General features: G+C 44.9%; 1 protein-coding gene across 4 annotated transcripts in view; it reads left to right on the forward strand.

Moving 5' to 3' along the window:
- PTPRU (protein tyrosine phosphatase receptor type U) overlaps window positions 1-24332 on the forward strand; it is a 340521-nt gene that overhangs the window by 183144 nt on the left and 133045 nt on the right. For all 4 annotated transcript variants that reach the window (XM_033157989.1, XM_033157990.1, XM_033157991.1 and 1 more), the window contains exon 8: window positions 12627-12935. In XM_033157989.1, the coding sequence (XP_033013880.1) occupies window positions 12627-12935 (309 nt within the window). The remainder of the gene's footprint in view (window positions 1-12626; window positions 12936-24332) is intronic.

The following is a 24332-nucleotide window of genomic DNA, read 5'->3' on the forward strand; positions in this document are numbered from 1 at the left end:
GTCATGTCCCTCTGTCATTTTGGCTTTCGTCATAGTTTTAGTTTGGTGGTGGTGGTGGTGAAAGCTTTGCATGGAGGGGCATAGCTTTCCATGAAATCGGAAATAAATAAAAGTTTTGAAAGAACAGCATCTTCTATTACTTCAATTTTAATTTGAAAATCCCCGCTGTCACCGTTGCACTCCTTTGCAAATTAAAACAACAACAAGAAACAGATGTGGAAAATACTTGTGGTGAGAATGAACTGCTAGGTTTAAAACACAGACCAAAAAAAAACACCTCTTCTTTCAAAATTTAGCTGTTCAGTTTTCCTCCAGAATAATGCTTCTCCAGAATCCCAGCTGTATCCCACCTCACCAAGATCTAATCATGCACATAAACACTAAACTGTGGTTTGGTGCAGGGGAAGCTAGCGTGGGGCTAGATGCGGTTGGACCCCAACTGATCTAGACAGCATTTTTGAAGCAGGAAACTGAAAACAAACAAACAAACAAACATCCCCCCCTCTCATAACACTAGAACTTGTGGACATACACTGATGTTGAATGTTGGAAGGTTCAGGACAAATGAAAGAAAAGTACTTCTGCATTCAATGCATAGTTAAACTATGGAACTTGCTTGCACAGTGACGGCCAACACCCTAGATGGAGTTTAAAAGAGAATTCAACTAACTCATGGAGGAGAGGGCTACCAATGGCTACTAGCTGTGAAGGCTGTGTTCTGTCTCCACAGCTAGAGGTAGCAATACTTCCAGATACCAGTTGATGAGAACCACAGTAGAGGGAGCTTTTGTGCTCACCTCCTGCTTGTGGATTTTCCACAGGCATCTGGTTGGCCACGTTGAGAACAAAATGCTGGACCTTTGGCCTGAACCAGCAGGGTCTTCCTATGTTCTTAATCTCAGGTAGAATCCAGTTACTTCTTTGTAGTCACAGCTGCTGCAATAACGGAGGGACGATGCCTTCTTGGGAGCTTCTGCACCTCCCCCCAAATCCTCCTATCACAAGAAAACTTCTAGAAACAAAATAAAAAATAAAAATATCCCTTCTAGTAGCACCTTAGAGACCAACTAAGTTTGTTCTTGGTATGAACATTCGTGTGCATGCACACTTCTTCAGATACATATACAGATACAGTTCTGATGCATATAGGGCAGTTAAACAGATGGTCAGAGGTGGTGGTGGTGGGTCATGGTTGGAATTGAGCAAGCAAGATGGAAGGACAAGCATATTATTACCATTGATGTTTATAGTCGGCCAGAGATGCAGAGAACACTCAATAACTTGTATTGATGAGGTCATAGACTCAGGTCCTCTGTGCTCATGTCCTGCAGCACTTCCATACCTCAGCCTTGTTCCTGTGTGGTGCTTTGACCTTGCTTTTGACCTTTGGTATTTTCTAAACATTTGCTATAATACCTTTAGCTTATCCCAGAGCAGAACAGGCATTGATCCTGTCCTGCTATCTCACCTGCTTTGGGCAACTGCTCACCTCTGCTCCACCGACCATGACCTCAGCTGGCTGTCAGCAGCTTCCTTGATCAGGCGCCCTGGAATAAAAACCCCATGCTTGATATTCATCTCACTATTCAGTTTTGAGAACAGTTTAGGGTCATGTTGCCCTCCTCATGCTGGATCCTGCCCAAAGGGCCTTAGCACAGCTTTCTGATCACCATATGCAAATCAATATGGGCTCCCTTCTGAAATGTGATAGTCGGAATGCCTTCGGATACATCTTGAGAGTTCGAACCAAGTTCAGTTCCCAGTTTCCGCATGTGCCACTCTGATTAGTTAATGCTTGTTAGGCTGTGTCTCCATTTCCCACACTTCAGCGTTTGTGCAAGTGTTTGCGGAGGCGTGCTTCCAAAGTATCTGTGATTCACAACAATTGAAAGTGATCACGTTGATAACATCTTCCAAAGTGATAGTATTCATTATTCCCATTAATATTCTCATTAACGATTCTTGTGAATAATAACAGGGAGTTGACTCAGCAAGCTCATCCCCCCCCCATGCGGGTTTTTGTATGCATATTTTTCATTATCTTTCTTTCCCTCATTCCCCATGTTTTACCCTATTTCTTTCACCCATTCCCAATTAAAGCAGAATGCTTGAGGAAGTCAATCTTTGTGATGCAGTCTTTGAGATGCAGGCTAACCTTCTGGGCTAGAGAGTGGTTGAGAATTTAGTTATCCACCGGCTTTCACACTTCTTGAGTATCTCACTACAGTTCTTGGCTAACCCCTCCCTCCCACACAACTAAAGTTTCTTTTATAACAACAACAACAACAACAACAACAACAACAACAACAACAACAACAACTTTCCTGCCCTTCAGTTTAAGGTCCTGGGACAGGTTACAACAATTAAAACAGGAAATCTGTTGTGCTAGTGGAGCAACAGTGTTGCATGTAGCTCTAGGACTTGCTTTCACCAATTCCTGGTTTGTCATTATGTGTAAAACAGGAGTTATGGTTCAAAATAAACTCTGGTCCAAGGGTGGGGAACCTCTGGCCCGCAGGCCAATCTTCACCCCACAGGGGGTCCACTTTGCCTTTCAAAGCCATTTCCCTCAAACCACACCCAGCTGTCAATCAGCAGACATCACTTAGAATGTCTAGGCAAAAAAAGACAATCACGGGAATATCCAAATAACAAGAAAAAAATCCACACCGTGAAAGATCCCTGTAATGAGATGAGCGTATATTTATATAGTAATACTTAAATAACCAATGTATACGAGAGCAGAATAGCTCAAAAAAACACTTCAAAAAGTTATAAACTAATCCAAAGGAAAATAATAACTTAACAAACTTAACAAATAACTCTGAATGCCAAAAATAACTACTAAACCACCTTGACGAGTTGCCAGATAAAAAATCTCGTTTTACTGTTATGATCTATCCATTTCCTCAGAAGGGGAAAAAAAGAAATTATATTTATTATAACTCAAGATAGCTCAGTTGCTGTTGAATATAGGGGGAGGATAAGAAACTTCAAACAAAAAGAACACTTCCAGATAGTGAGTGGTAATATTCCAACTCGTGATTCTAATTAAGCTTCATTCCAAAGGTAGAAACCTAAATTTAAGTTCAAAAACAAGCTCCATAGCTTGTGAAATACATCGACAGGGGGCTGATGGGCTGGGAGGGTGGGACTCAATTCCCTAATATTGTTGGTTCTCAGCAGGATTTAACCCCTGCATAACAGCTGACAGTGGCTGGTTAGATCTTGTTTTTTTTTTTAAGATTTTATTATTTTCTACATTAAACAACAAATACACAATACATCATACAAATACAATTGACAAAAAACAAAAAAGCACAACAAACACATTAAAACAACAAAAAATAACAAAAGAAAACTTATACATACCTACACAGGAACACTAAATAGATAAATAATAATTGTTTAATTTCTAATTTCAAATCTTATCTGGGGACTTCCCCCGTTCTCTCGACTGCGTTCAGTACTAATATACTTTAGTAACTTTGTAACTATTTTCTTATCATTCACCATTATTCTTAATAAACTTTCAAAATACTAACTAATCATATATATCTCATTACTTAAACAACATAACCTTAACCATTTCTAAACCATTCATAACATTACTTCTAGTAGACTATTTTTGTCTAACATCATCTAGCTAAAGCCACTTAAACAAACTGATTCTGCTTCAAATATCTAATTTTTCACGATTTTTTAAATAGTCCTTAAATTTCTTCCATTCATCTTGCACCTTCTCTGTGGCTGGTTAGATCTTGATCTGTTTAGCTGAGCATGCCTGTTCCCTCTTTGGAACAGAGATGCAGAGAAAAAAGTAAGCTGCAGAAAAACAGGGGGTCTTCTTGCTTTCGCTGCATGCTTCTCCTCCATTGGAATAGGTGCCTGCAACAAAAACAATCAGATCCAGTTTTTTTCCTGCATCGGTGCATAAAGAAGGCATACCTCCCAGAGGGAGGGAGAAAAGACCCGGGGAAGGTGCTCTTTTAGATACTCAGGTTCCAAGCCATTTATGGCTTTATAGGCTAAGATCTTGGATTGGATCTAGTAACTCGCTGCCAGCCAAGGTGGTGCTTTCAGGACTGGTGGCACACGGTCCCATTGGGCTTTCTTGCTTGCCAGCCTAGTAGTCACTTTCTGCACTAGCATCAAGGGCAGCTGATCTACTGAAGGGCTTGGATGCAGAGCATCACTGTCTCACCGTCTCTTTATCTGCTTCTCTGTATCCACCCGCCTGCCTACAAGTGCTTCTCTTTATATCTCAGGATGTTAGCTTCTTGGAACTTGGATGGCGCCTTTGATTCCTAGGAACATTATTCAGCTCCAGGCTGCCTTGGTCTGTTGCGCACCAGCAGGCATAGCAACGTGCCCCTCTAAATCTTACTTTATTTGCTAATTTATGCCTTTCCAGAGCACCTACATTAACTAGGTGCAGTACACAAACAAAAACAAGACAACAGGCCCTGCCCGCCAGGCTTGCACTCTAAACGGCAAGACCGGGAAGTGAGAGGAGCGAGCATAAAGCAGTGAATTGTTCACAAACATCACAGCTGGTGCAATACATTCTGCTGCCTGAGGCAGGACATCAAAAGAGTGTTCCCACCCACAGACACATTCCAAGTTGAAGTGCATAATACATAAGACCAAGCAAGTTATTTTAGCACCTGAGGGGGAAAACCCCACAAGAGCCTCTACCTAGGAGTGAAAATCCCACAAGTGACAGGCACTAGGAGTCAGATTCCTCTTCCGCAGGTGATGGAGGCAACGACTGCAATTCTGAATGGATGGGTATGCAAAAGCATGGCTACAAGATGAACTTGTGTGGTCGGTGCCCCCCCCCAATCCCCACAACTCAAGGGTGTGACACCGCCATCCCATGGCTTAAAGGACTCTGCTGTTCAAGATCCTGGAAGATCTTAGGCTGCACTGTTCTGTTGCAGTAGGAGATTGCTACAGACTGCTGGGCCCCTTCAAGGACAGCAGCATTTTGCAGCATGGGTGGTGTTAAGAATTAGGCTGCACCTGGTAATGCTACTATAAAAGGGCTTTATTGCAGCTTACTTGTTCCTGGAACAACTTCAGATCTTAGTGTTTTTCAGAGCACAGCTTGTATCCAGCCTGGTGTTGTGTTCAGTCTGAACCTCATCTTACATTCCAGTTGAGCCTCCCCAAACCTCATAGCAGGACAACAAATGGCAATTGTAACATAATACAGTTGCAAGGGACCCTAAGAGTCATCTAGCACAACTCCTGCAACACAGGAATAACAGCCATATTAACGAACGAATGAATGAATGAACGAACGAACGAATGAACTAACTAACTCCTGAGTAGCCAAACTAAGGCCTGGGGGCCAGATCCGGCCCAATTGCCTTCTAAATCCGGCCCATGGATGGTTCAGGAATCAGTGTGTTTACATGAGTAGAATGTGTCCTTTTATTTAAAATGCATCTCTGGGTTATTTGTGTGGCATTGGAATTCATTCTCTCTCCCCCCCCCCCCAAAAAAAAGTCTGGCTACCCACAAGGTCTGAGGGACAGTGGACCGGCCCCCTGCTGAAAACGTTTGCTGACCCCTGAAATTTGTATAAGGAATCCCTGTGAGATGGCCATTCAACCTCTGTTGAAAGAAGAGTCCACCACCTTCTGAGGCAGTCCATTCCACCATTGAACAGCTCTTGCAGTCAAAAAGTGTTCCCCCCCTCCTAACACTTAGTTGGAATTTCCTTTCTTGCCATTTGAATCCACTGTTTGGGTCCTATCTTCTGAAGCAGCAGAAGGCAAGCTTGTTCCATCTTCCATGTGACAGTACTTCAGATATTTGGGTGGAGAAGAATCAGCTTTAGTTGTATGTATACATGGAATTTAGTGGTTCCAACCCAACTGAGCTTCATTTGCCAGTTCAGTTGCTGCTGCTGATACTCTTTGCAATAATGGGGGGGGCGGCATTAGAAAAAGAAAGAAAGAAGCTGTGTGCCTGTCATGGCTAAAGGTGAGCCCCACCCTCTCAGAAATTGTTGAGGTGTTAATCTTCACTGCCATTTGTGCACAATTCTGCCAAAAACAGCTCGGTCAGAACTAGGCATGCTCAGTGAGACACAGGACTTGCTTAGGAAAGAGGAAGAGACAAAGGGAATGGAATGGAGCAGCCTGAAAAGGGGCATGGCTGGCTGGCTGGAATGCTAAACAGGAGCATTAGGAGAGAAATTACATTTAGTTTGCATTGGGAGGCTAAGTTTTCTAATTTGCACTTTCAGAGACACTATATGAGCTGAAACACAGCCATCCTTCAAATTTCAGTTCTCTGAATTTTGCAGTGCAGTTTCCCAGCCAAGTAATTTGTGTAAAACTGCTTCTGCTAGGGTAAAGTGTTCATATAAATGCCCATTTTAGTGCAGATAGCACACAGAAATGCATTGTGTTCGGCAACATTGCTTTACAAAACTGCATACAATAGGCACAATTGCAGACAGAACTATGTATATCAGGGGAAATTTGCATTATAATTTTGATTATTTTCACGAAGACATTTTTAAAAAATTCTTAAACTGATATGGAAATTTGGAGAATGGAACTTAAGAATAGAAAAATTAAAAATCGAGAGAAACTGAAGTTGACTGATTCACCCATCTCTGAGTACAATGTTTGTTCTGGGTTCCACTTGGGTTCCCTGCTTTGATGCCAGGAATCTGAACTTATCCTTCGTTATTGAGATAAACAATCTTTGTATTTGACAGTGGCAGTGAAGCCAGACTCCTTATGAAAGCAGACAACTGCTATTGATGTCAGTTATGATAACTAATTGAGCCTCTCCTCAATGACTCTGTCAAGTGTGCGTCCCTTTCAAGAGCCTGATGCTGAACTCGTTGAAAAGGCAAGGGCTTCTGTCCTTATTACGTTTGTTATTTGGAGCTTGCTGGAAAGCCCCCTTCTCCTTGCAGAGCAGAGCTAATCAATTTTCACTCCGTGCCGTTGCCTAATGAGTCCACATCAAAGGCAAAAGTCTGATGAGGAATGAGAAAAACAGAAGACTGCTGAGAGGATTTATGGATCCCAGGGAGAACATGATTCATGCCCCTTCTGCTAATTCTGAATCAATCAGTGTTGTTCCTAGTCATCTATCCTAGCTCTAGGAACCTAGAAACACAAGCGGCTGCTTTTTACTGAGTTATGTCATTGGTCCATCTAGCTGAACATTGTCTACTCCAAGAATGGGGAACCTGTGGCCCTCCAGATGTTGACAGACTACAACTGCCATCATTCCTGACCATTGGCTGTGCTGGCTGGGACTGATGGGAGTTGGAGTTCAACAGCATCTGGAGAGGTACGGGTTCCCCATCCCTCATCTTCAATAACTGGTAACGAGTAATTTCTACTGGAGAACAAATGGGCAAATTTCCCTCTGGACCTCAATCTCTGCAGTCCTAGGTGCATTGGCAGGTCTTGTAATGTGTTGTTGCTATGATCTGTCTAATCTGTCTAATCAGTGGTGACTGGTGTCCATTGTGACTTGTAGGGTGGAAGACTGGGAGCCCAACAGTAGGGGGAGCCAGAGCCAATGAGTGACAGAGACAACAATGCCTACTTTTGTCCCCATTTTCCTCTCTTCTGTTGTGGTCGGCATTTGGCACTGAGGTCTGGTCAGGGGGATGGGGTGCGCTCAGCTGAATGTTTCCCCAATAGCATTCACAGTTCAAAAACCCCAGCCCCTGGTTTGACCTGGCTGCTTGCAGCCTTTCCCTTCCCTCCTCTTGACTCAGTGCTACTCCCACTCCTGACCCCTCCCTGCCCTTGACTCGGCATCACTCCTACACTTGACTTTGACGTCTACTGATCCTCCCTCCAACATGGCTCCACCGCCCTCCTCCTCTGACAAGGCTCCACCACCTCCTGTCGCTCCTCAGTCCTTACACAACCCCTCTGTGAAACACCCACCCAAGGAAGTTGGGTTGACAAGGGTGCCCAGCTTTTCTACACCTTAAGTTGCCCTCCCAATATTGGGCACATATTGTGCTTAATGGATTACAGTTGTGGGGGTAACGCGTCTGTTGCTTGTCTGCCCACCTGTGGGCGGCTGTAAAGAGCGGAGTCAGGATTTCCCCACCTGCATTCAGCTGTCAGTGGAGTTGCGCTGTTGCCCACATGCTGCCAGACCCTCAACTGGCGTTGCTCCTCTCTCCTTGCCTGCTGATGTGCTTGAGGTCACAGTGGTGGTGGGGAAGGAGGCACTGGGGGCTCTCCTCTGATCTGATCAGCTTCTGCTGGTGGCCACTCTTTCTGCTCAGGGTTAGCTCTCCAGCCTCCACTAACCTTCTCCAATCATCGTGAGACACTGTGATTCCAGTGCTGAGTGCTCCTCCTTGTTCCTCTTGCTCACCTCTGTGTCCATCCTTCCCTTATTGATCAGGGGGCCACCCCATAGTCCCCCAGCTCCTGCTGAGGACCTCCCAACATCCTCCTCCTTGGACCAGGCATGGGGCATGGGGTGCCCCCTGACACCTGCTGAAATCTAACAGGCAGGGTCACCCCTTGAAAAAGCAAGAAGATAGGCAGGTGGGAGCTGGCTGAGGGCTGAGTAAGGTTGCTGTGGGCAGTGTCCCACCTGCCCTAATAAATCAGACTCCACTGTTTCTAACATATTGGCAGACTTGTATTGCGTGTGATTTCCTTATTCAAAATATTTTAATTCCATATTTTGTCATAAGGTCCTTGATGTTCAGGGACAGATTAAAGGACGCCGAAGCCCTAAGCTGTCATGTTAAAATGCTGCACAGCGTTACCCCCAACCCCCCAAAAAAACAAAACGTGTAGTATTCCAACAGAAAGGACAACAAAAAATAGAAATGATTGTATTTCATATTTGCATATATACTGGCACATAGGCAATGATGCAATTAAAAACTAACAATCCAACTAAAAAAGAGAATGCTTGTCTCAGAGTCTCCCTGTTTCCTTTTTTAAAAAAAACCAATTATGTAAAACTTGCAATTTATTTTTCTTTAACATGCATTTAGAGGCCCCACAAAATTTGAGGCCCTAAGCTGTAACATACTTAGCTTGTGCATAAATCAGGCAGTGCTGAGGAGGTTTATGAAGTAATGGTTACTGGCTGGAATCCCAGTTAGAACTCACATCGCGTATGTTGCTAAACACCTGCACTGCTTGCCAGCAGGGTTGCCAAGTCAAGAGTATCCCAGACCCTGAGATTTCAGGGCCCAAGCCAGAGACCGAGAGGCAGCCCCTGGTGGTGACATGGGATGCCCCCCCCCTGTAGTGTAGTGCTGGAGCTTTCAATGCCGCCACACTCTTCTGTTTTGCCAATCTGCATGTGGACTCTGCTGGCAAAATACACTCTTGGTACTTGTATTGAGAATGTTGTTTACCGAAGCTCTGGTGTGCTTGTGTGCAATGATTGAAACAGCCACTCGAAAGCAAACCTGATGTATATGACTGCACCAAGATTCATTTGTGGTTTTTTACCAGCATGCAGGGTATCTTAGTGGCTGGACATACACTTTTCACGGAGAAGACTTCTAGTTAAAAAGCAAATGTCAGGGCTCAGTTGCTAGAAAAGGATGCAGTGTGGGGTGGTTGTTGTTAGTGTTGAACTAGGACTTGGGAAGGCCAGGTTGAAATCCTCACTTGGGCCATGTCAGTACATTTACAGCAGCACTGTAGCACTATGAACAGTCATGGCTGCCACCAAACAATCCTGGGAATTGTAGTTAAGTGTGCTGAGAGTTGTTAGGAGACCCTTATTCCCCCACAGAGAGCTACAATTTCCAGAGTGGTTTAATAGTGAATCCCTCCTCACAGGGAACATTAAAGTACATTAAAAATTAAAAAGCTCAACAACTTTGGGCAATTTTTGTTGAGGTCCCAAAAAATAGGGGTTGTCTTATACATGGGGGTGTTTCATACACGGAAAAATGTGGTACGTACCAAAGCCTGAAAGAGAATAGCTTGGGGGACCACCAGATATCCACGGGGAGGGAATTCTGCAACTGGGTTGCTGCCACCGAGAAGACCCTGCTTTGTGCCATCACCTTGTAGGCCATGCTCATTTGACGGGACCATGGACAGGGCCTCTCCTGCTGATCTCAAAGCCTGATCCAGTAGATATTAGGGAAGGCACTCCTTTTAGTACTTGGGTCCCAAGCCATTCAGGGCTTGCCGATCAGAAGGTTGGCGGTTCGAATCCCCGTGATGGGGTGAGCTCCCATTGCTCGGTCCCAGCTCCTGCCCACCTAGCAGTTCAAAAGCACGTCAAAGTGCAAGTAGGTAAATAGGTACTGCTCCGGCGGGAAGGTAAAGGGCGTTTCCATGTGCTGCTCTGGTTCGCCAGAAGCGGCTTAGTCATGCTGGCCACATGACCCGGAAGCTGTACGCCAGCTCCCTTGGCCATTAACACGAGATGAGCGCCGCAACCCCAGAGTCGGACACGACTGGACCTAATGGTCAGGGGTCCCTTTACCTTTACCTTACTATCACCTTGAAATGGACCCAGTAACTTTCAGGCGAACAGTGCAGTACTTTATGGATTGGTGGCGCATCTCATCGCTGCACATAAGAACCTGGCAGCGGCATTCTGCAGCAGCTGTGGCTTCTGGACCATCTCCAAGGGAAGCCCCATGCAGAACACTTTGCAGTAGTCCATTTGGGAGGTTATCAGAGAATGGATCACTGAAGTCAGGCTGTCTCAGTGTATCTGTAGCTGGCAAATCAATTCTCACCACTGAGGTCTTTTAGGCCTCAAGTGATAGTTTGGGAATGAGAGGTAACTTCAGAGTACATACCTGTTTCTTCAAGGGGAGTACTACCATATTCAGAACAGGCCATCTACCAAATGTACAGACCTCGGAGCTACCTGCCCAGTTTCTCCGTCTCTTTTTAAAGTCTTGCTGGGCAGCAAGTCATTATCTTTAAAGTCCCTGTCAAAAACCTTTATTTCCCCCAGGTCATTTAGACTTCTGTTCTTAGCTTGGATTTTAGCTGGGCATGTTATTGTTGTTGTGTTTGGTTTATAAGCCTTGTGAATTCAAAGGTGTGGGGTTTTTTGTTTTTTTAATCTGCCTTGGAAGCTGCTCTTTAGAATGGCTTTAAACAAAAACCAAAAGCGGGCCATCAAATCCTTAAACCAACAAACAAAACATCATACGCACCACAAAGATGGCATTTAAATCAACAAGAGAGGCTTGTAAATCACCATCTAAAGAGCTCAAGAGGTTCTCTTGGATTTTCAGAGCACATTCAGACACATTCCGATTCCAACAAAACAACTTCGGAATGCAGAGATAAAATCCAGTGGGACACCATTTCCATTTTAACAACTGCTACAACAACCCAAAATCATGATAGAAATGGTAATTTTATTGAAATGTATCCCCACTTATATGTTGCCACCGCAGTGTAAATTCAGGCTCTATGTGGACAACTAAAATACCTTTAAAATAACAGCTATAGAAAAACAACCCTCATAAAATTGATAGATTTTTATCATTATAGGAGAGAAAAGAGACAGAGCGGTTAGATTGATTGGTCCGGGTAAGCTGCCAAAGACCTGAGAGGGATGCTATTGCTGCATTTTGCTTCGTCTGGTATTTTACCTCGTGCTGTCTCTTCCAATGATGTTTATGAAAAATTCCAAATATTTAACCAGAAGGAAGTGCCCTGCAGACACAGGGGAGCTGTCGTTGCCTGAAATACTGGGAGAGTTTGCTCGCCCGGTGTTGCTTTCATTCTGTCCCAGACACTGCTGAAAGCCAACAGCTTGAAATGGCTATGAAATAGCAGAGGTGATTTAGGGGACACTGGGTGCAAAGCCTTGGGGACACTGCAGGGGGCGCCACAACAATGATGTAGAATGGAATGGTGAGAGGCGGGGGCACAGCTGAATTTTGCCATCACACAGGGCACTGCTGAAATTGGAGGCCCCAAGGTCGGCCACTGGGAATAGAGATGGTCACAGGCATTGAAACGATATGTGCTTCCGCAGTTGGTGTGGGTTGTGTTCTTACTGGAGCCACGTTTGCTTTCTCATTCACAGAGTCCTGTGCATACAGGCCAGGCCCAACCGTGAGGCAAGGTGAAGCAGCTGCCTCAGGAAGCAGGCCCCTGAGGAGGTACACAAGTAGGCACCCTGCCTGCGCTGCCTCCTATACCGCTGGCAGAGAATTGGCGCTAGTGACACCTCACCCAAAATCAGCACGGATGCTGGTGCTAATTCTCAGCTAGTGATGGGGGCAGTGGGGCAGGCAGACGGGCTGGCTGCCACTCTGTGGATAAGACACCTCCCTAGATTGAAGGGTCTCTCCAAAGCACTCTGGCTATTTCACAGGAGCAGCCTTTGCCACAGAAAATCCTGTCAGGAGGCTCTATGCCAACAATTAAAAACCATCAGAAAACAATGCCTATAGAGATGGGGAAAGATGTCTACTAAAAAGAGAAGGTTTTGGAATTAGAAATGTGAGGGATTGAGCCTGAGACTCCATTCATGCAAAGCAGACATTCTGTTCCTGGGCTTCGGCCCTGCCTCTGTTGTCCACCAGTGACTGGCTTTCCAGCATCTGTGGTGTTTTCTCGTGCCATTGATTCATTCACTTCTCTCTCTGTTTTCTCCGGCAGAACCCATGAGGGCTCCCAAGGGCCTCGCGTTTGCCGAGATCCAGTCCAGGCAGCTGACCCTTCAGTGGGAACCTCTGGGCTACAACCTGACGCGATGTCACACTTACACTGTCACGCTCTGCTATCGCTATGCCGTGGGCACTGGCCACAACCAGACGTTCCGGGAGTGCGTGAAGATGGAGCGCAACGCCAACCGCTACACCATCAAGAACCTCCTCCCCTACAAAAATGTCCATGTCAAGCTCATCCTCTCCAACCCCGAGGGGCGGAAAGAAGGGAAAGAGATGATATTTCAGACGGATGAAGATGGTGAGTCTTTTGTCTTCTGTGGGTGGGCAGGAGAGAGAGATTTGCCCTCCGGGATCCAGAAACTGTTGTCAGTAAGGGACACAAAGGAGAACAGCTTATCAGAACCCCATCCAAGCAGAGTTATGTCCCCCTAGATTAAAGATGCTGATTTATTGGGAATAATGCATCACGGTGCAAACATGGGTGCAGCGGATGGGATCTTTTAGCCACGCAGACTTAAGGAGTGTTCAGGTATTCGGATAAACGTGCAAAGGGTTAAACTGGAATGGGGCTCTCTATCTTTGGCTCTCTAGATGTTGTTTCCGATTCCCATCAGCCAGTGATCAAGGATGGAACGAGCTGTGGTCCTAGAATATCTGAATGACTACAGTTCCCCTCCATCCTTTAGTTAAAGCATGGGAAGGGGAATTAGCATAAGACCCACCCAACAACACCTACAGGCACATCAGCTTTGCCTACTCAGTTCCTGACCTTCCCATGTTGAGCAGAGAAGACCCACGGGGTGGGGTGGGACTTTTACCCAAGTTTCCTCAAATGCATGCAGAACTCACCCTTTAAATCTCCTCTGAGAGACATGGGAAGGTTGGGGACTGAGTGGGTGTGACCATGGATGTTGGGGGCAGGGCTATATTGGAGGAGATTTCCTGTTCAGGAATGATGCCCAAGTAGAGCTTTAATGAAGAGAGAGCTGGACAGAAGCATTCCTGGAGGTGTTTACAGCTCCTGAAGCAACCTCAATGCCATCAGATGGATAAACATGAGTTTATTGCTCAGTAGGAGGCTCATCCCTCTCAAACTTTCTTATGGCAAGAGCAACTTCTCCATCATCTTGGGAAAGTAATGTTTCAGCACCAGTCTCCTAACTGATGGATGGCATTAAGATGTGTGGAGATGTTTGTGTGAACATGTGAACGCTGTAGCAAAGGATGGGAGATGGAGGTGTGCACACAAGCTCTTTCACAGCCCTCTGTTGAGCTGGGATGGCCTGTATAGGACTTTATCTGAGTCCTCATTTATGCAGAGGGTTATTCTCATGAGTAAAGCCCACCCTTCCCACCCACCCACAAATAATAAAGAGTGTGTGTTTAGACAAGCACCTGGACATGCTTATAGTCTTTATGTGATGGTGAGATGCATGATTCATTTGCAGGATTGTGGCATGTGTGATAGAACCTTTGTCCTAGCAATATTGTCCTACAACCTCTCATGGATAACTGGCACATATGTGTTTGTGTACACACACACATACACACACACGATGGTGTTGTGAGCCACCTCTAACATAGTAGATGGAGCATGGTATAAATATTTTGAAGGAAGGGAAAATGGCTGGGAGAGAGGAAGGGAGGAAAGGAAGAAAGGAAAAGGTATGCAAGAGGTAATGCAAAGCAAATGGGAATTTTGGTATGTTCAGTTTTCAGAGTTGGGTGGTTTTTGTCCAAGTCTCAGACCTGTATGTGAAGTTTAAACTAGGGATGAAGAACCTGAGGCCCTCCCAGATGTTCCTGGACCCCAACTCCCATCAGCTCCAGTCAGCATGGCCTGGGATGATGGGAGTTGTAGTCAACCTCCGGAGAGCCACAGAGCCTTCATCCCTAGTTTAAAACATCAGCTCTGTATTGCATGTGTCTGCATTTAGCAAATTCAAGGAGAGCTCATTGATAAGAAACTGTACAAATATGGGATGCTGCTGTGGTGCAGGACAGCAATTCTGTACTGTTACCATGGTTACCAATGGGACTTATTTATACATGCATGAGACCAGCCAATCGGTGTTCTTTTCTCCTTCCTGTCCTGCTTTTCTTTCATATCTTAGGTTTATTGTAGCGTCTAAAGGGAAGAATGGGGCTGGGATGCAAGAATGCTTGTGGGGATTTCATTAATTTAAAGCATTTTCACCCTGCATGTTAGCCAAAATGGCTCCCAGAGCAGCTTACAAGATCAGTAGCTAGTCAGTTCCTGCTCCCATGTTTACTGTTGAAAATCCATGGCATGCAAGGAAAAGGGGATGTGGAGGGCAGAGGGTAAAAGCAAGCTCAAGGCCCAGTACTTAAAGTTGCAGTTTTGGTAATGACCATCTGGGACAGTTCAGTTAAAACGATTAAATGCCTGTCTCAATGTGACAGCTGGTCTGAGGGAGAGGAGAGAAAGGAAAGGATAGGAATGGTGTGGAATGCTTGGAGGAAATGGCATCCCCTTGGTTGTCTTCTGATAATTCACATCCTGACTTAAATTCAGTAGTGCGGCATGGTATTTTTAGACTTTGGGCTTATGCCTGTTACTTTGCTTTGCTCAAAATGTGGTAAGTCAGGTGTGTTGTATTTGGGAGCCCATTTGCTCATTCTTCCAAGTGGGTCTGTGGACCTCTGCTCCCAGACATGGAAATAAAGAAAGTAGAAGAGGTAGCAAATGCTGGAAAGCGGCAGATAGGCCCAGTTTGTCTTCTTTTCCAAAGCTCACTGAGGCCTGATCCATACAGGCAGCAGAATGAGGAGGGAATGAGGTGCTGGAATCCCAGCAAAGGAAGAACAGACTGCACCACGTTGAATTATGGAACAAGTGGAGCTGCAGTGTTATTGATTTACTTTATTTTATTCATTTATATACTGTTTAACTACAATCATCTCTGGTGTACAAGAAATAAAATACCAAAAAAGAAAAAGAAGAAGGTAAAAATATGTTAAAACTTTAAAATCGGAGTTCGTTTAAAGTGTCTGCTGGAATTTTTAAAAGAAGTGTTCTTTAGGTGCTGGAAGCTCAACAAAGAAGAAGCCTATCTGACCTCCGCTGGAAGGGAGTTAGGTTAAATACTGAATCTGGTGGAGAAGAGCCACGCATTTTAGAGAATAATAATAAATGAGACAGATGGAGGGAGGGGAGAACCACCCTCTTTGCAAGTTGAAAGCCAGTATAGTAGGGTATAGTTAATTTCCTCAATAGGAGCTAGATTTTTTAAAATTCTACTTAACAATTAGTTTTGTCATGAGTAGTGTTGAGGAAAGGGCACTCTTCACCTGCAGACTGAAGTGATACAGTCCACTCTTCAAGAGACTGCCATTTCCTCTTGCTCCTGTGTGCAGATCAGGCTTGAGAATAAAAATGTAAGGCAGTAGTGGGTGTTAAATTCCCCCCTTCAGCTTTTCTATTTTTGGAGAATTTCATTACTGGGGCTTCCTTTCAGAACAGACCATTTTCCTTTCATCTTTTTTTGTGTAAGCATATCAAAGCTTAATAACAATAACAACAATTACCCTAATTACTACCTTGTTCTCAGTCAGCACCTTTCATCTGTGGATCTCAAACACCAATTAATTAAGGCTCACAACACCTCCGTGAGGTAGATATTAATGGTGACAAAGGGCCGAGGGGGCAGTCTGCCTCTGATGTCTGCTCTCTGTAGTTGTCTCAGTAAGTATCTGACCTGAATAAATGCTGTTTCGTATCAGGAAGAATAATTTCTCAGTTCTTCTGATGCTAAATGGGTCGTGGCACTTGATTGGCAGGCATTTTTTTAAAAAATAAGTTTTTATGAGTTACTTGTGTGCACACATGCAGATCAGTACGTGTCAAGGGTCATCAAGGCATCAGATTTAGATGATACTTGTCTACCAGGAGGTTAGGCCACATGTAGCGATAGCCAAAATCTGTCCCTTTCAGCTTCTCATTTTTCCAATCTGAGGTTCAGTTCTTCAGCTTCCCACGCCTTCCCATTCCTGCATCATTTTGCTATTTCCCTCCAAGTAAATTCATCAGTCAATTTATCCTAATATAAACGACTACTTGAAAGGTATTAATTTAACTGTTGTTTCTTCATCACTGCTGCTGTTGTTAAAAATATTAAAATCCTGGGCATTATGCCAGGCCAGGCCACTGTGAAAGGTCCATTTAACTTATAATGTTTTCCGGAAGAATTACTTGTAAAGGGTGATTCAGAGACACTTATAGGGACAGCACCCCTAGAAACCTTACTATGCCGATAGCTGAGAGCTGGATAGGAATGCGAGGTTAACCCATTCTATAAAAATGTTAGCTATTAAACATTGTACTCTTTGTACAAGGACTGAAAAAGCCACTTCCATCAAAGATTAGGCCTGGAGAACAAAGCTTTTCATCACATTCATGCCACATCTTATCACCTGATAGCAGAATTTGGGCCTTTTAATACAGTGCATCATTTCTAGAACCTGAAATGTAAGTCTCCTCGGTACTAACATGTCATTGTATTTGAGTACATGACTGAAGTGAGAATGAATTTGGTCTCTATGGAGCATTTAACTCTAAGCCGGGGATGGGGAACCTGTGGCTCTCCAGATGTTTCAAAGTACAACATCCATCATCGCTGACTGTTGGCTGCGCTTGCTGCGACTGATGGGAGTTGGAGTCCAACAACATCTGGAGGCTCACAGTTTCCTCATCCTTGCTTTAAGCCTTTTGTGTGTGTGTGTGTTTGTGTGTGCGCGCACTTTTGTGTAAGAAGGATGTGTGTGAAATACTTGTGTCAAGGCCATAACCACATGAGTGTGAAGCTCTTCCTTAACCCCATTTAGCCATTCTGCCTTTTCATAATTATAATCTCACAAAGGAGAGAGGAAGAACACATTCACTGGCCCTATTCTTACGGTCATTTAACAACCAATTTCTTCTCACTGGGAACTCTGGGAATTGTATCTCTAGGAGAGGAATAGAGGCCTCTTAACAGCTTTCAGCACCCTTAACAAACTGCAGCTTCCAGAATTCTTTGGGGAAGCCCATAACTGTTTCAAGTAGTGTCCTGGTGCTTTTAATGTATAGTGTACATGTGGTCTCTGGTTACTGGAACTCTGGTGTTGGAAATTCACTGTTGACGCTGGGAAGTCTTTGGGGCTTAAGGAGTGTGGGAGAAGCAACTTCTCCCTGTCACCTCTCCCCACCTCTGTCATGGTTTTGGGGGAAAGAGAAGCAGATGCCTTGCAAAAGGAGAGGAAGAGGAAACCAGCTATACTTAGAAAAGTCTGCAGAAAATGGAGGCCAGTGGAAAGTGGAGAAACATTTGGAACGGGCACTTCTACTGAGTCAGACCCATTGGCCCATCCAGCTCAGTATTGTCTATACCAATGTTTTCCAAACTTGGGCCTCCAGCTGTTTTAGGACTACAGTTCCCATCATCCATGACCACTGGTCCTGATAGATAGGGATGGTGGGAGTTGTAGTCCAAAAACAGCTGGAGGCCCATGTTTGGAAAACACTGATCTACACTGACTGTCAATGGCTGTCTAGGATTTCAGGCGGGTCCTTTTTCTAGCCCTACCTGAAGATACCAGGGATTGAAACTGGGACCATCTCTGCAATGCAATGCAAGGCAGATGTTCTACAACTGATGAACATCTCCACAAAGCTAGAGAACTCTTTGGAAACACCTTGAGTTTTCCCTGAGAATTATCTGAAAAAGCTGGAAAAGAACAAGTCTATTCTGAATCAAGATGATGGGGGATTTAACTGATCTCTAACTCATGCCCTCCTGTCAGCTCTCTTTCGTTCTCTCCCTCTATATGTGACAAAAAGGGGATTTATCCCTGACCACATAAAAAAGATATACGCATTAGTAAAACAATGTGAAGAAGGACATGCATCAGATAAATTCATTGAAAAGAATGAACGCATTTATAAACCATTTATGACTTACTGGAATACAAAATATCAAGATGGTGTACAACTTTATGTATGATCTTCACCCATATAATTACGTAGTTGAAAATGAAATTTGCTTTCTATTATTTGTGTTTCCCCCCCATTTTTATTTGAAATACTGACATCAGAGAAGCATTAAATCTGCCTAGCATCATGCTCCTAACTGGCCACAGAGCTAGGAAACATACCAACCAACAAAGACCTGGTGATGACAGTGACATCAACAAGAAAGATGCTAGCAATAAAATGAGCTGTATTCTGGATAAAGCCGGCCACATTATGCCTCTCCACTTTCAAATAAGCCAGGAGATGGGAGATGGATGCACAGAAGCCTGACAGGAAGAGTCAATTGGAGGTTACACAAATTTAGTGCCAGAACACAAAGGTTCAGTTTACTTGGAAAGAGGACTGTGAGAAAATAGAGTGGGCTAGAGGGAAGAGAGAAAAGTCAGGCACAAGATCTACAAGCAAGCTTTTCCTGGGATATATTGGGGATTGAAATGTAGAGAAAAAGAAGTGAAACTGAACGACAACGCAGAACAAAGGTGGAATTCTTGCTGCTATTTTGTCCCATTCTCTGGAAAGGAGGAGAAAAACCTGGTTAGAAGACCAGAGACTTGCTACCGAACGTGGCTTGACCAAGCCAGCTGATTGAATCAAAGTTTAGTAAGATTTGAAGGGCCAGAGGTTCACCCCTTCACCACGCCAATGGTGTCTCTGGAAAATATCCTGCTTGGGTGCTGTAGGAATTCAGAATAATGCTAAGCATATTGCTCTATTTGTGTAAGCATTTTTGCTTGACTGATGCAACCGTCTGTCCCCCCACCTCCCCTTGTGTACTGTTCCACGGGTTCTCAGAATCTCACAAGCCAGTTTGTGGGGCTCAAGGTGTGGGGAGAGGAGGAAAAAAACCCCATTGTGCTAGCAGAAGTCCTTGTGTGGGCTTCTTCTGGTAGGACTTACTAGTTGAATCTGGCACTTCTTCTGGGTCCTTGGCAGAACATACCTATCGATCTTTCCCACACCGGCAACCTGATCCTTTGCAGACTGGATATTGAAGGGATTTAATCAGGAAAGTTCTGCATGCAGAGTGTGTATTCTGTCCCCAGTGTGATGCGTTCCCTCCTCCAATGCTGTACTTTGGTGATATCACTGCAACAGGGGAGGCTTCTTCTTTCCACTGTTGAGGTTGGGAAGGTTCTGGCTTACAGCCAAAACAACATAAGAAGAGCCCTGCTGGATCAGACCAATGACCCATCTTTTTATAATCTTTTTTATTGAGTTTTACATTGCACATTTAAATTCAAACAATAAACATCATCATCATTTAGGATTCCCCGAATCCTCAGACTCCCCTCCACCCTTCCATGGTTACCATTTTCAATCTTTTTCAACTGCTTCACATATTTTCTCTATTTTCCCCTTAGTTTTTAGTACATTACAAGCATTACTCAAATCTTGCCAAAGCTGATTCCCCTTGCAGGGAGTCAACGTTATGGCCAGATCATGAGCCCGACCCGTGCACGCAGGGCTTAGGTAGCTCCATGTCACAGGGCATATGTCTTTCCATATCGGCCAGTCCGATCAGCCAAATGGGGCATGGCTTAGCCCATTTAAACAAGTCCTGGCCAGGCTCGCACCCTCTTTTACCTCGCTCCCACCATCCCTCCCTAAGGTTAGGTCCTTATCCTTTGACCTTGCTATGGATTTTGATTGGTCACCTTGGTTGTCCAGGGGGCCTGGTAGGATTTTTTTCCACGTGGCAAATTGGCACCAGCCACTTGTTTTTTCACCTACCTCATAGCAAATCGTCACAACTTTGTAAGGTTTGGCGGTTAGGCATTGGAGTATTTGGTTGGAGGTGAGGGGAGGTGGTGGCCATCACCTACCCCTCCTATTTCAAGGGTATTCCGTTAAAGGAATCCAGGGGGCGTGTCCTCTGTCCGAAGCCCAGACGGGGGCCAGGGCCATAGCACGACCCCTATCAGTGACCCTCGGGGAATTCCTAGTTGATGTGCATCAACAGGGCTCCCGCTGTCGGCGGTTAACCCTTACTAGACTCCCGGCAGCTGGCAGGAGTCAGATATAGTCATTGGTTCCAATGCCTAAGCCAGTGATGGCGAACCCGTGGCACGCGTGCCACAGCTGGCACGCAGAGCTCTCTCTGCTGGCACGCCAGGGGCGGGGAAATGGCGCCGCCGCGCTGCTCTGCTCATGCGTCCTGCCAGCGCAGGCGCAGCAGCAGACAGCAGCAATTTCCCTCCTTGGCGCCTGTGGTGTTTGGCTGCTGCTGCGGAGGAGGATTCGACGCGAGGCAACGACGACGGCGAGGTAACAGCAGCGGGGGCTGGGCCAGGGGCGGCGGGTGAGGGGGAAGCCCTCCTTTTGAGCGCTGCGAGCGGGGGGGGGGAGCCGTGCGGCCCCGCCGGCGATGCCATCCCTAAGTAAAACGGCAGTGCTATGTATGTTCGGGTGGAAGGAAGGATGGAAGGAGGCAAATGTGGAGCTCTTTACTTAAACATGTGCACACAGGGTTGGTGCATTGGAGGAGTAGGCGGCCACCTCCCCTTCCATCCGAGCGGTGTTTGGGATGGCGCGAAGAAAAGTCTCGCTAAGACCCAAGCCGCCAAGGGGCGCGCGCCCCCGCGCAGGGGTAGGCGGAGCTGTGCAGGAGCTGAGCGGCGTTTGCTTCCCGCCTCGCACTGCCGGGTGGGCTTTTCTTCCCAACCGCCTTCACAGTCCGGGAGGCGCCGTTGCTGTGGTGGCGGCTCTCACATGTCTTTAGCTACCTCCTCTGACTGCCCGAGCGCTCTCCGGTAAGGAGGAAGTCAAACCTCGTAGAAAGGGCAGGAGCTGCATTTGGGAAGGTTTGGGATGCAACCTCTATGGTTCCTCCCTTTGCCCAGTTTTTGCAAAACAAAAACAAAACCCCCACACATAATAAATAAAAAACCCACTGGCCCTTTCCTGCGTTCCGTTTTCTGGGAACGGTCTGTCTCCTCCCTCTGCAAAGTTGTATGCAGATGCGGAGAGGAGGGCTGCGAATAACACTGGAGTTCATGCAGGGAGAACTAACTCTCAAAAGTCTTTCTCTCTCTTCTCTTCCCTTCCTCCCCCCCCTCTACTTCCTTAAAGGTAAATTACATGCATCAAGGCAGCTTCGCCTGTATCACATTCCGCGGATTGATTGCTTATGTATTTACACACACCCGCACAGTCGTGGGCGAAATTTTATTCAGTGTACCCAAAATAAAATAACTCTTTGAACCTGCTGCCCATAACCTTCTATCGATCTGGCTATGAATAATAGGTTGAGAAAGATTCAAAGAACAAATGAAGGGTTGTACTGGAATGTATATTATTTCCTCAGAGCAACCCCAGTGAAATAAGTGAACTTAAGGCCATTTAATTGCAGTGTTGGCACTTTGAAATAAAAAAGTTGGTTTTCCACTGCAGTTTGGGCACTCGGGCTCAAAAAGGTTCGCCATCACTGGCCTAAGCCAATGCCACTCACCTTCTGTAATCAATAAAGTTGTGGCCCTTTTCAGCCCATTAACCTAAATCCTGGTGTCAAGTGTCTTTATTCTACAATGGGGGGGGGGTTTCAGGACCTTGCCACGCAAATTGTTTAGTTGTTTACAGTGTTCTCTTAAGTACATTGTGAATTTTTTCCATTCCTTCTTAAAGTTCCTGTCTTCCTGGTTTCTGATTTTCCTGGTCATTTTTGCCATTTCAGAGTTGTCCATCATCTCCATCAGCCATTCGTCTCTGGTCAGGAATTTATCTTCTTTCCATCTCGGGGCCAGTAATATCTGTGCTGCTGTTGTCGCATTCATAAATAATAGTTTCTGCTCCTTTGGTATCTCTGCACCTAAAATTCCTAATTAAAAAGCCCCTGTTTCCCCCCATAAATGTTATTTCAAACATTTTTTTCAATTAATTATATATCATCTCCCAGAATGCTTTTGTTATCTTGCACATCCACCAGACCAATGACCCATCTTGTCCAGCATCCTGAACTTACAGTGGCCAGCCAAGTGCCCATGGGAGACCTGCAAACAAGACCTGACCACAAGAGCACTCTCCCCTCCTGCTGTGTCCACAACCAGTATCCAACAACTGATAGAACATAGCCCTCATGCCCAGTAGCTGTTGATAGAGAACCCAAGCACAGCGCCTCTCTCTCTCTCTCTCTCTCTCTCTCTCTCTCTCTCTCTCTCTCTCTCCCACTGCTCATCATAATGATGTGCATTTTGCTAGGACTGAATATTCAAGCACTGCTCTGAATAGGAAGACCAAATGCTCACTATGTAAAGACGCTTCCGCAGGGAAGTACATGGACCTTGTGTGTTCCACCCATAATTTGCAATTAACTCCACTTTACAAGTTCAGAGTAAATACCAACATTAATCAAGAGGAAATTGTTTAGTTTCTCATCCAGAGTTTTATCATAAGACTTTACAGCTCCGGGTTACATTGTAATTAATCTCCCCAATTTTGTCGTCATTTTTTTCCTTCTCTTAAGCTTTAAGTATTTGCAATTAACCTGAAGGAGCTTGTTCCTGTTGAAGACTCAATTGGGTGGAGGATATTAGTGGGCTTAATTTCAGTGCCACCAAATCCCTGTGTAACAGCCCTGGCTCTGTGGATAGCTCATGCACCAGCAGAGTGTACAGGCAGCCTTGAAAGTTAGCCGTGAACATTGTCAAAGATTGTTCTAGAACAACGGTGGGGGAGGGAATAAAGGTTGCATAGGAGACTTTAATAGTTGTATAAATGAAGGCAAGATTCAACAGACAATTTAAGAACAGTTGTTTTCTTTACAGGCAAACTTTTCAAATTTAACCCATTACTTTTACAATTAATTGACTGGGGAAAAAACCAATTAATTAGCTAAAATTAGGGTGGATATTTAGTCTTCATGCATGTACAGCAAACCATTGCAACATCATTAAGGAAAACCTGATTTATATATTAGTTATAATATTCTGTTTAGTTGAAATTGTTTTTTTCTATTTTTGTTTGTTAAAATATTTATCTCCTGTTATGTGAGCACCTCCAGGTGAATTGCAATGTTAATATATATAAAAATGCAAACAAACACCAAATATTCATAGAATCAGAGTTGGAAGGGGCCCAAGCATCATCTAGTCCAACCCTCTGCAGTACAGGAATCTGAGCTAAAGCATCCATGACAGCTGGCCATCCAACCCCTGCTTGAAAAGCTCCAAGGATGGAAAGTCCACAACCTCTCATGGGAGTCTGTTCTACTGCTGAACAGCTCTTACTGTCAGAAAGTTTTTCCAAATGTTTAGTTGGAATCTCCTTTCTTGTAACTTGAAGCCATTGTCTTGAGTCCTCCCTTCAAGAGCAGGAGAAAACAAGCATGCTCCCTCCTCCATGCAACAACACTTAAGCTATTTGAAGATGGCTATCATATCTCCTCCCAGTCTCCTCTTTTCCAGGCTAAACACACCCAGTTCCTTCAAGCGTTCATTGTAAGACTTGGTTTCCAGACCCTTGATCATCTTGGTTGCCCTCCTCTGCACACGCTCCAGCTTGTCAACATCCTTCTTAAAATTGTGGCACCCAGAATTGGACACTGTATTCCAGGTGTGGTCTGACCAGGGCAGAACAGAGTGGTACTATTAGTTCTCTTAGTCGGGACACTATACTCCTGTTGATGATTCACTGTAATTCAAATCAGAATATGACCAGGTAGTCCAAATA

Source organism: Lacerta agilis, chromosome 8 (genome assembly GCF_009819535.1).
Source record: "Lacerta agilis isolate rLacAgi1 chromosome 8, rLacAgi1.pri, whole genome shotgun sequence".
Lineage (NCBI taxonomy): Eukaryota > Metazoa > Chordata > Lepidosauria > Squamata > Lacertidae > Lacerta > Lacerta agilis.